The 12,150-nt window shown below is 38.4% G+C and overlaps 1 protein-coding gene across 1 annotated transcript; it reads left to right on the forward strand.

Annotated features, from left to right (window-relative positions):
- Nucleotides 1–567: 567 nt before the first annotated feature.
- On the forward strand, nucleotides 568–8,942 carry LOC112466199 (protein cueball). Its single transcript, XM_025034151.1, has 6 exons — nucleotides 568–748; nucleotides 4,626–4,838; nucleotides 5,724–5,913; nucleotides 6,741–7,355; nucleotides 7,496–7,810; nucleotides 8,064–8,942. Exons 1-6 carry the CDS (start codon nucleotides 661–663, stop codon nucleotides 8,359–8,361), a joined length of 1,719 nt encoding a protein of 572 aa, XP_024889919.1. The 5' UTR covers nucleotides 568–660; the 3' UTR covers nucleotides 8,362–8,942.
- The last annotated feature ends 3,208 nt before the right edge of the window (nucleotides 8,943–12,150 follow it).

Raw genomic sequence — 12,150 nt, forward strand, 5'->3', positions numbered from 1 at the left:
CCAACAAATTTACACTTCTGTGATATTCACGTGATTAATTGATCCGTCAGAAAAACTTTGGAGCATATTTTTATATCATTATGATAATTGAAATATTCATACAAATAAGTATTGCGTATTTATAACTGATAAAAGGAGGCGCAAACCTCCTCGAATAATTTTTTTAAAGAAGTTAGAATCCAAATATGTGTTTAAAACAGAAAGATTTCCAACAAATTTACACTTCTGTGATAGTCACGTGATTAACTGATCCGTCAGAAAAACTTTATTCGGACGTAACTTTATATTATTATAATTATTAAAGTTCATATAAATATCGCGTATCTATAATAATATTAAAAATACAGTCGCTCGTAAATAAGAGCGGGAACAGATAAGAAGATGATTCCGAAATGACACTCTGCTCTTTGGGACTAAACACCGCCGATTGGCACGTCGCCGGTCGCTGCGCTCGGAGCGGAGCCGTCGACTCGGAGCCGCGCGCGCGGCGCGCGGCCGCCTCAGTTCGCGCACGGCCGCTACGGAGTGAGGACGTGCGTTGACACTCCACGGCGCGTGTCCACTCGCCAAATACAGAGAGGGCTGCGTGATCCGTGTCGCCTGCTCGTGCTCCTCATCTCGTCACGGTCTGTCCACGCGAATGCCGAACGACTGCCAGTCATGATCTCCGCCGAGACGCGACACCTCCTCCCGAGCACGCTCCTCCTGCTGTGCAACCTCGTGGTCGCGACGTACGCCCGTTCCTGGGGTAAGTCATGAGAGAAACGTGCGACCGGCATACGCGGCGACGATCGTCGTCGGCCGTCGATCGTCCCCGTTGACACGCCGCGCCGGTAACGGGCCAATTTGCACCCGGGGGGAGGGGAGGTTTCGTCGCGGCGCCGCACACCACGACTATACCGGCTCGTGTCCGTGCGCCCGTCCATGCATACGCGCTGCATACGCGCGCGCGCGCGCGTATTGGTGCACGGGCGCCGACTCCATTCACCCGCGGCAGCTCGTCACGTACGCCACTTTTGCGCGCTCTCGGCCGTTCATCGCGCGCGAAAGCGGCACACGCGCGCGCGCGCGCGAAAGCTGAATGAAACGCGCGGGTTATCGGCGATCCGCGCCCACGTCGGATCCTCGCCGATCGTCTAGCGCGCCGCGATCGCCCGTCCTTGCTCGTCCTCACACCTGTTTTACGTAACGAATGTCAACGCGGTCTGGGGTGACGATCACGCGCGCGATTTCACACACACACGCGCGCGCGCGCGTGTGAACGTCAATGGGAAACGGGAGCGGGCGGATCGCGATGACCGCGAGATCGTCGGGAGAGATGGGCACGTTCCCCCGCCGCCCCGCGACGATGTCGGAGGTCATGGAATTTCGGACACTGAGGCGGTCGCTTTCTTTCTTTGAAGAAGCTCGCGTTTAGGCCGGCTCGCGTTTCCGCGACATTGTGACCTTATCTCGTTCGCGGTGTAACGGAAAATAGAAAGCCGCCGTACCCTTGAGTCGGTTCCCGGTTTCTGGTAGCATGAAAGAGAAAGACAGAGAGAAAGGGAGAGGAAGAGAAAGAGCGTGTAATAGAAATCAATTAAGATCGCTTAAAAATCCGGAGCCGAGAGAGTTCATTCCCATCTCGAGTCGTCGTTAATATGCATGCGTCGGATAATCGGCGACGTAATCGATACGCGAGCGCAATAGTATGCGTGTCTGAATGTTGACGCTAACACGCTTTGGGAAAGCCAATAGTCAAAGATCAAAGTCATATGGAGCACGATAATATAAATAATAATATTATATAATCAGGAAAGAAACCATTTCTATGTCGAGACGCAATTATTTACGCGATCTAGAAATTGCCTCCTTGGCGCCAGTTTCTCCCTATATCTATCTATCATGCGATATTAATATATATTTTTTTTAATCACCGAGCGTGAAAAGTTATAAATAGATAACAGAATCAAATATGCGCAATCATCTCACGGTCTCGAAGATGATCGATTAGTCGTGAAAAAGATCTCACGACTGTTTCAGTTGCTATGCGCGCTTTTTATGAATTGGCATGAATATATTGATGTAATATATTATATCGGCGAATACATCTTAAGAACATCTTTTCGCATCGCTCGAGGTTTTAACGCGCGTGTCGAACCACACGTGTGCTCCATGGAGCACGAAAAATCACGTGTACGAGGTCGGGCAAAGAGAAACGGAACTCGTGGCGCGTGTAAATGAGACGACGCGTTGCAACGCGTGAACCTAATTTCCATAAATTTGCCTTCTAATCCAGTGACGTGGTGGATTTGTTCAAGAAGGTTCTAAACGTTCGTTATCTTACGCGCACGGAATCGCGGGAAGCGCGTCTGACGTAAGTGCGAATTTCGTGAAGTGTCGTGAAGTCTTCGAAAAAAAACATTGAAGAAATGGCAGTTTGGAAAATACTCTGATGTCCATTTCTATCAATGTAGATTAACTTTACTCTAATTAGTTAAACTTATTTTTTTATCTTTTTCAAATTCTTAGAACTAGAAAAAGATAAAAGATAAATTGGACCGAGATTAAAGTTAATCTACATTGGTAGAAATGGACATGTAATGTCATTGTCCCGCAGCGAAATTTCGTTCTTGCCCGACATGATGGATGTATCGTATCATTTGGAACGCAAGTTTCCTTTAACGATATTTGCCTCAGGTATACAATTCTGTACCAAGTTCCGCTCGATCGAACAAATATAATACAGGATCAAACAAGTAATTCAGATAATGTAATAGTATTTTTATGCCAATATTTATACGATTCTTAAAGACGTTATATTGTACTTGGCAATAATGCATAGTGTTGTTGGAGAAGGCTATATGCGTTAAGGATTGGCCGCGGTGCTTACGATATTTTATGATGCATAATGCATAAAGAATTGACATGAAGAAGAAAAATAGGTCTGTTTGAATCGCGGTAACTTAATCGTAAGCGGGCAGTTGTATCTCACGTGTAAATGGTAATAAATACATTATTTATGAATTCGGAGAGACTGAATTTGAATAAACGGAAATATCAATAGAGAGATACAAATAGCAAAAAAAAATAGATCTCTTTTATTATTAATAAGTTATGCTTTTCACACGCTGATTTTATTTCTCTCTTCGAAATCGTACTGCTTTATTTCAATTATATAAAGAGAAGAGAGTATAGCGCGCGTCTAATCTAACAAATTACAATATTGAATTACACATATAATTTCAATGACTATTCGAATGATTATAAATGTACTATCGATCTATTTATTTTAAATAGTGTGAGTTACGATTTGCCATTGGATTATTCACCACTGAAATTGGAGAGATTGCTATAGAATGTAGTGTTAATTGATTGCAGCGTGATCGCGGTACTTTCCCCTCTGTTTTTCAGCCAACGCGGAAAGTGAAGGAAAAAAACGAGATAATTTATCTAAAAATTGTATATGAACCCAACATGTCACTCGGTCGCGTTGATTTACGCTGACGGGCGATAATTATTGTGCAAGTTGACGGATTAGAATATTTCCCGCAGAAATTTCCGCGATGCGCGCTTGCGTCAAAATCTGTCGTAATCGCAGTTATCCGCCCGATCGTATAGCTCACAGGTCGGTAAACCGTAAATTCGCTTCGTAATAATGCGGCGTGGCTATACGGCGTCTAAACAAAAAATGCGACAGCTGCGATATCTTATCGAATCGCAGTGCCTACGTGCACGAAATAGATACGCGGAAGTGCAATATTTAAAAAGTCGTTCGGTTATCTCTAACATTCTTTTTCCGTCGTTCGTTGCCGTTTATCTATCTCATTAATCCTATCGCATCGATCGCAGTTATGCATACTACACCACACGACACAGAATTATCTTTTTACTTTGTAAAAACTTGTTTTTTTGTGCGTTTTTTATTATCAAGTCTGAAAAGGCATTAGAACAAATTCATGGACAGGAAGTCTATTCGTTATCATTACTCGACACTTAAAATGTTATCGTTATCCGCCAAGTTTTAATCTGTGTTGCTACGACTTAGAAATTATTCGGTAATAGAGTTATTATGTAAGCGTAACGAAAGTAAAAGTTTTGTTTTAAAAAGTATGTACATAAGTTTATCGATAGATAGATCGAAGCGTAAACGTATCGCGCGAAAAACGCAACAGATTCTCAAGTAGCGCGCGACGTGCGATCGTACTTCCTCGGGAATTGGCGCGAAAATACCATCGCTGATTGTGAGATCGAAGATTTTCCTCGATACCGCGTTATCGCTGATAATCTCGAGCGCTGCACAAGGTTCACTTGACGTAATAATTACATAATCACAATAACCAATTACGATACGTAGTATTTTCTGACTAATCGATGATAAGAGCTCAAAAGCGATGATTTGTGGTAGATTAAACTGTGATGGCAATCTTTCTGCAATTCATTGGCACGTATTTGCAAAAGCATGAAAACAATTTTAATTGCTTTTTAATTCATCAATCTGATTAATAGACAATTATTTGCTTAAAACTTTATTTCGCGCTTACAAAACTTTTTCCCGAAAGCCTTACTGGCTTTTTATTTGATTCAAAATGGTTAGTTTATTTTTCTTGAGATTAAATTCTAAATTAGGGTTCTTCTCTCTGCAGACTTAGCCGTGGTGATCGGGAACGAAATCGACTTTTTCGCGCGAAACAGTACACCTATGGGCCATGCCAGCATCGGAGAAGCCGTTGCTTTAACCGGAGTAACGTACGATGACACCACTCGAACGATGTATTTGTCTGACGTAAGGAACAACGTATCTATATTCAGCAACGATCTCACGGAGAGGAATTTCACGTCAACCCCTCTGCTGAAGAGTAAGTACAAAGCGTGCAAATTAATCTCTTTAATTACCACAGTGAGGTCAAGAGATAACAATTTCGTGAATATTTTTAAGAACGACCAGAAAGGTTTATAACTTCTTTTTTTAATTTATTCTATTTTCGACACAAGTACATCACAACAGTTTATATTCTTAAAGATGTATATGATTAAAAGATAGCGTCGCTCTTCTTTGAGATAGCAAGATTAAAATAAGATATATATCATTATATGTATAGTATTTTAAATATAGTTCATTATTATTTATTTACATAAGATCGCTTATGATGTTTAAGGAATACGCTATATTTGAGAAATTTTCTCGTTTACTAATTAACTATAGTTTTATCTCTATCGATAGGTTGTTATAATATGAAAATGAAAAAGTGTAGAAGGTATCAAAATTCACGCGAACGCGATTTTCACGGTCTACGTTTTTACAAATGCCAACGACATCGTTTTCGCTTGATAGGCGAATTTTTAAGAAATTCCGCGGAGTTTGCCACGTGCCTCATAGACATTTGCGCAATCCAACTGGTTTTATTGGTGAGAAGTAATTTATTCGGACATAATCATAAATTGGAAAGATCTTTCGCGCGGATTTCTTCGTGATCAACGTTGATTGCGTATACGATAACCCTAGGACCCTTCAGTTTCCATTTTTTCCGACAAGCAACATAGTCTCTTGCTAAATGTTAAATCGAAAAGATATTACATAAATTAACATTTGACAAATCTTCGTGCGTATCTTCCTCTTTAGAAATCTCCGACGCGGAAGAAATTCGAAATAAATGCGTGTTTACCGTGAAATGTAAATACGACCTATGAGATGAGATATCAGAGATATCTTTACATTACATAATTGAATTGCATGTCCGTAGAAGAGAACGGAATGCACATCGTCGGGATCGTTTTCGACACGTCGTCGCGCACTTTGTTCTGGGTCGACGCCTTGAAGGACATCATCGCGCAGATGCACGTACCGCTGAACGGTGAACTGGGTGATCCTGTCGTTTTGCACAATCTTACCGGGAGCAGCCCACGTGGTATCGCCCTCGACGTGTGTAACAGGTGTGCTATTTACAATCAGTCCTGCGTCAATAGAGATTGTTACTCCGTCCACTGCAGATCTGTTCGTAGAATCGAAAAATGTCAAACGGTTATTAATAGAAATCGTAAATTGCAATAGTAAAATATAAGTGAAAACCATGACAATGCAAAGAATCTGCAAAGCTCTAAGTATATTAATTCTTAATAAATTTTATTACGATATTAAATTATATTAATTTATAAGTTATTAAGATAAATTTTATCAGTTTTATTATATCTGAAGTATCATATATAATTCGGAAATTATTTTAGTAATATTATTGATGATTGGACACATTATGAATAAAGCAATATAGCACAAAACAGAAACATTAATAGCTGTGCATAGTATATTGAAACAAAGCGAAGTAAAGTGCATGCAGAATAAAAACAGATCATATCCCATATGGATAACTGTCGCAGCAATTCCCAGTACATTTATCCGTCTCGCATTGTCAGCGAATGCTTTATAATAAAAGGAAATAATAAAAGTTGAAAATGTGAACCTGAAAAAAGGCGTTACTCTCACTGGAATATTCGATCATCTGTTCATTTTGTATCGTCAAAGCAATCTATTATATAACAAAATGTTTTATAATATTCCATTACATTTAAAAAGATTATTAAAAATGTCATCCTATAGTTTGACTATTATATTGTATAAATTTTATTTTTAGAAGTTTATATTGAAAGATTTTCTTTTTATAAGTGATTATATGATTATTAATACAAAATAAATTTTATACGATTTATTCTTCCAATGCCGAATTAAAGAGGGAACAAACAATAATCGCAAACTTTTTCTTTAGCCGCATATACTGGGTGAACAGTAATATCTCAAATCCCAGTATCGAGTGTTCTAATCTCGACGGAAGTGATCGGACGATTGTCATCAAGGAGAATCTATATGAGCCCCTATCGGTGGCGATCGACCATGCGGAGCGAAAATTGTACTGGATCGACGACGTCGAGGGGATCCACTTCAAGATCGAGCGCAGCAACTTGGACGGTAGCCAACGGGAACTGCTGGTCCATAGCAAGCATCAGCAGCCGGTTTATCTGGCGGTGGACAGTGAATCGATATATTGGTCCGATTGGGTCTACAGCGCGATCTGGACCATGCCGAAAAGCGCCAAGGCTGGGGATATCCCAATCAAATTCAAATCATACTATGACTCGAGAAGAGATGCCGATCCGGCCGGCATCGTGACGCGCGACAACGTCGGCCAGATCGATTGCGCGACGATTCTATCGACGATAGAGAAGAGAACGAACCTATCGGTGTCAGCTCCACGATCGGCGGCCACATTCAATAATTTAACTACCAGCACAGAGGAATCGGATTTGACCACCGAGAGCTCCAAATACTGCCTAAACGACGGCCATTTGAACAAAACGAGCAACACGTGCCGGTGTAAAGCAGGGTGAGTAACTTTACTAAATATCGCATAAATCTATATCTATAGTTGCACAAAAAAATTTTCACAGATTAATGTTATCTATTAAGTTAACTAAATGTTTCCGTGTTTGGTAAGCAATTTGAGAATTTGTATAATTCTTGCAGGTTTAGCGGACCCTTTTGTGAAATTTCTCTCTGTCACAATTACTGCCTCCGTGGTAAATGTATTGTAAATCATCACGGACTTCCTGAATGCATATGCACAGACACATTTAGCGGCACCCGCTGCGAGACGGATGTCTGTAATGATTACTGCCTTTACGACGGTGAGTGTTCCGTCCAAGATGGAAGGCCATCTTGTAGCTGTAAATATTCCAAAGGGACCCGATGTGAAGAGCCGGACGATATCGCGGAGATCTGTACAATCTATTGTGCGAGCGATCGCATTGGATCACACAGCATCAGTTTGACGTCGTGCAGGTATACTTCGTAGATTTCTTATTCGCACTAATTAGTATTCGATAATTTCGTATATATGTGTTTCCAATATTTAATGACAATCTTAACATAGAACAATAATTAGAAGCTTAAAGATCACAATTACACTTAAAAATATTAATATTAGTTTGTAACAAGATCGTTGTGATTCAGAGAGAATATTCGATTTGAAGGCAACCTCTATATGTACATAATTGCATATTATGTATATTAATATCTCATTGTGTATCAACAGGTGTACAGACTCTAATCAAACAGCTGAAAGAATTACGCTTAGCGACAGTTTCCAGAACGGTACGCTGCTACCAATATTCGTAGCCTTCACCGCTCTGCTTCTTGTAATGCTCGCCATACTCAGTTACTATGTGAACAAATTACGAAGGCGACCGCGAATCAAGAGGCACTACGTGGTCAGTAAGGGCGTTACGCCGCTCACGTCCCGACCGCAGATACCGGATCAGTGTGAAATTACCATAGAGAATTGTTGCAACATGAATATCTGCGAAACTGTGAGTGATATGTCATCTAAGTAACGCCCTATGGTAATTGATAGCATGCGTAGCGTCAAGGCTTGCTGACGCTAAAGAAATTTAAGACCGAATCTCCCGATGCCCGTTCTCCTCGTGTTTCGGATTTCCTTTTGCTTCGGATGCAAAATCATGAATTATGACTCTTCACAATCGCGGTTATCATGCTCTTATAATTACGATAAGTTATTAGAGAAGAAATTTTATTTGGCTCTGTTGACAAGAACACGCGATTGCACGACTTTTTAACTTCGAAGAACGCAACGAAATATTTTTCTCAAAATCTTCTCACTACTTTTAATTAGGATTATAGATGACTCTCTATGCTTGGATATCTTCCTTTGAAAGAAGATGTTCAATTAGTTTGTGCATTATGAAGTACGAATTTTTAGGCTATTTGCGTATCTCTACCTTAAAAAGAAACTTATTATACGCTATATAATAACTGTCACGGAAATGACGGCTTTCAGAACAGTATTGCGTTAGTATTGTTACGTTGTGACTAATTCTAACTGTTTGTTTATTATTTTAATAATTTTATTTAACTGCTGTTATATAAAAAATGCATGGTTACTTAAAAAATAAATCTGCAATGCGAAAGATATAATTTTATCGATTAACTTAGCATATATATATATATATATAATAGACTTTCTAATTATTTATTTTATCATGCACTTGTATGCTTTTTGTAATCAACTTTATATAATCTTTTTTTTATGCTTCGCCGATTTTATGCATTCTTCGTGCAGAATAAATTTGTTAAAAATTTATATTAATCGCGAGAATGGGAGTAAACATGTGATTGCCAGTATTCTACATATAATTGAAAAATTATTAAATTATTTTTGTAGTCTTACTTATTATTTTATCCCATTTTATAACAGTATTTTCGAAATTTACTTTGCCAGTGGAGAAAGGTCAGCATTAATAAGGAGAGGGCAAAGTCAAATTATATTATCTCCTTTATGAGCTCGGCTAATGTGTTCACGCGTAGATTTCAATTGCGTGCGCAATGTCAACGATCGAATTATGCTAAGATTGGATCTGTTTTGCCGTTACATTCCAATTTACCAATCGGCTAAATTGGAACTGTAATCCTCTTACGGTGTTAATTGTGCGATAACGTCAACGGTTATAGTCTTGTTTTTCTCGCGCACAGTTCTAAAACACGATGTATATTTGTTACTTAAAATAAACGACGATTATATTAAGAATAAGACTTCCTACAAAGACGCTTGCTTGCTTTAAGAACTAATATTTTACGATTACATTTGAAAAGTAAATTTTGCCATGTGCTAAGCTATTTCTAAATTTGTATTTAAATAAATTTCTCAATTTATTTCGCCATTTTTGCAAAAATACGAATCAGCGATAACAGGATTTCGTTCTTTTACAGCCGTGTTTCGAACCAAAATTACGAAATGGTGTGTCAAGGAGCAATAATATGAAAAAGGAAGAGAAGAACTCCTTGTTGGATAATATGGAGGGTAATTCGTGCTAGCACATGCTACTCTCGTCTCGTCGCATGAAATGGCGAAAACTCTGCACGAGCTCTGCGCCGCGTCGGAGATCGTATTCGCGGGACTGTTCCGTGTGTTTGTATATAACACAGCGGCGAATTTTAGTATTGTTGTTAAGTTTGAAAACATCCATGTTGATGGGATGCGCATGAGCGCGCTATATCGACGACGATTTCACTCCATTTTGAAAAAGGAAGCCAAAGGTCTTTTTAGAAAGTCCTATTTCTTAGTACGTCATACACATTAGGGCTGTGTTTTAGAACCATTTTGTCACTTAGTAGTCATTAAATTTATCATTTGACGTTGTTAGATACTTGTTTTAGGAAAACTGGACTATATGTTTTTCTAAATCTGCCAAACGCAATCCCTCTCGCGCGCAAGAAACGCTAAAGTTTTAAATAAAGACGCGAAATGTTATTATAATTTCAAGATATAAATCATATTTCTGATTATTAATGTATAATATTACCGAATTATACTTTTTTTAAATCTTTGTGATTATATAATAACTGAATTTGTTTCTAAAACAAAATGTCGCGAAATTTAAAATATATAACTTTTGACAAAAATACAAAGATTTGACAGAATTTCGAGCTTGTAAAGCTATATTGGAACAAGACTATATTGGTATTGATATTTGAGATAAACAAGCGAAAGGAAATGTTTTCGCAGTTTAGTACTAATTTTTTCATAATCTATCTAATAGATATCTGCCAAACAACGTAATTCTAATATGAAAACTACTATAATTCTTTATACTTTCATTTCTGTTAACTTCTCGTATGTATCTCTTATATATCATTTAGAACTTATTTTATATATCATTTAGAAGAGAACTCAAGTGTGTAAAGTGAAAAGAGAGAAAGAATAAGGAAAAAGTAGCTATCGCAGTCATAAGGGTTGCGCAAAAGTTGCCTTAAGCGATAATTCTAATCGTTGCTCAAAGTACCATTGAGTACATTCCTGAAAGAAATTTAGATCGCGATATGGCGTCGCAGAGATAAGTGATTCTCTTATAACATTTTTTGACTGAACCATCCGTCAATGGACTTTACAGTACATAATTATATGAGTAATTTCATGGCGTTAGATCATAATTCGATTATTAATACCATTCGTCATTCTTTGATTTTACATATCGCGTTCGTGGGAATATTTGCGCAAAAGCTTCATATCTCGATATAAGCGCTTCTCTCTAACTCCATTCTCATTTAATTCACTAAATGAATTCACTTCGTGTACATTTTCGTAATCATGTTCAACCGCTGACCATCTTCTTTATCATACTGTGAGTACAATGTACGCGTGTATATATGTGTACACCTAACATTCGTGAATATACGAATGAGCTCGAGTTGGATCGTGCTTTTACGCACTTAAGATCCTTTAACGTGAATTTGTACCGCTGCTGAATATTAAATTCAACTCGGGAATCGTTATCACTGACGTAAATTCATAGTAGTGATATGAAAATGTATGTGGCATTGTCTAGGCAACTAAATATGTAATACATGTATACATATATTACATTACGAGGTGTATACTAGATGAAAATAGGAAAATGTTCAAAGAGTCACAATGTATATAAACGATCCTCAAATATCCCCGAAATACTGGATATCCCCCAGTGATAAAATACACTGCAGAGGTATGAATAAACTTTGCCAGAAGTTTCCGATACTTATACATCAATGATATCCGTGGTTTTTAATCTAATTTTGAGGATCGTCAGAATCGTTTTTTTTTACATATAGTTTGAAGATACCTGTAGGGTTCATTGCAGAACAATACTCCGTTTATTTACTCCGAAAACTTTTGTTCTGTATCGATATATGCAACGCGGAGCCAACTTTTAAGTCTTCTTCTTTTCTTCCAATTTTATTCCGTCGCGAGAGTGAAAAATAATTATCCACCACTTTTATTTTGTATATGCGTGCAATTGTGGTGGTTACAGCGAACGGGCGAGATCATATACGAGGCGAATGGTGCACTTGTACATAACAATCAATTTTATTTTGTTTTTTTTTTTTGTTCTTAAGGAGGATAATCGCAAATTTTAATATTTTTCGCCCATATCTTTACGCAAATCGGCCGTAATGCATAGCAGTTACTTAAAGCGTACAATCTGCTACGTACACCAAAGTTGTTTTTGCTAGTAATAATAACGTGAAACAGAGTACAATATTATTGGTTTGCAGGAATTATATCGCATATTGATCCGAGTTAAGACATGATTAGATCTTTTACGATGTTATACGGAGGCTTCATATAT

This window comes from Temnothorax curvispinosus, unplaced genomic scaffold (assembly GCF_003070985.1).
Source record: "Temnothorax curvispinosus isolate PA1 unplaced genomic scaffold, ASM307098v1 QBEX01015997.1, whole genome shotgun sequence".
Classification (NCBI taxonomy): domain Eukaryota; kingdom Metazoa; phylum Arthropoda; class Insecta; order Hymenoptera; family Formicidae; genus Temnothorax; species Temnothorax curvispinosus.

Bases quoted from the DNA above. Each gene is read 5' to 3' on its own strand.
- LOC112466199 (XM_025034151.1), top strand. From the start codon at position 661: ATGATCTCCGCCGAGACGCGACACCTCCTCCCGAGCACGCTCCTCCTG. The intron at 7,356-7,495 runs GTGAGTAACTTT...TAATTCTTGCAG, and splicing joins ACGTGCCGGTGTAAAGCAGG to GTTTAGCGGACCCTTTTGTG. The intron at 7,811-8,063 runs GTATACTTCGTA...GTGTATCAACAG, and splicing joins ATCAGTTTGACGTCGTGCAG to GTGTACAGACTCTAATCAAA.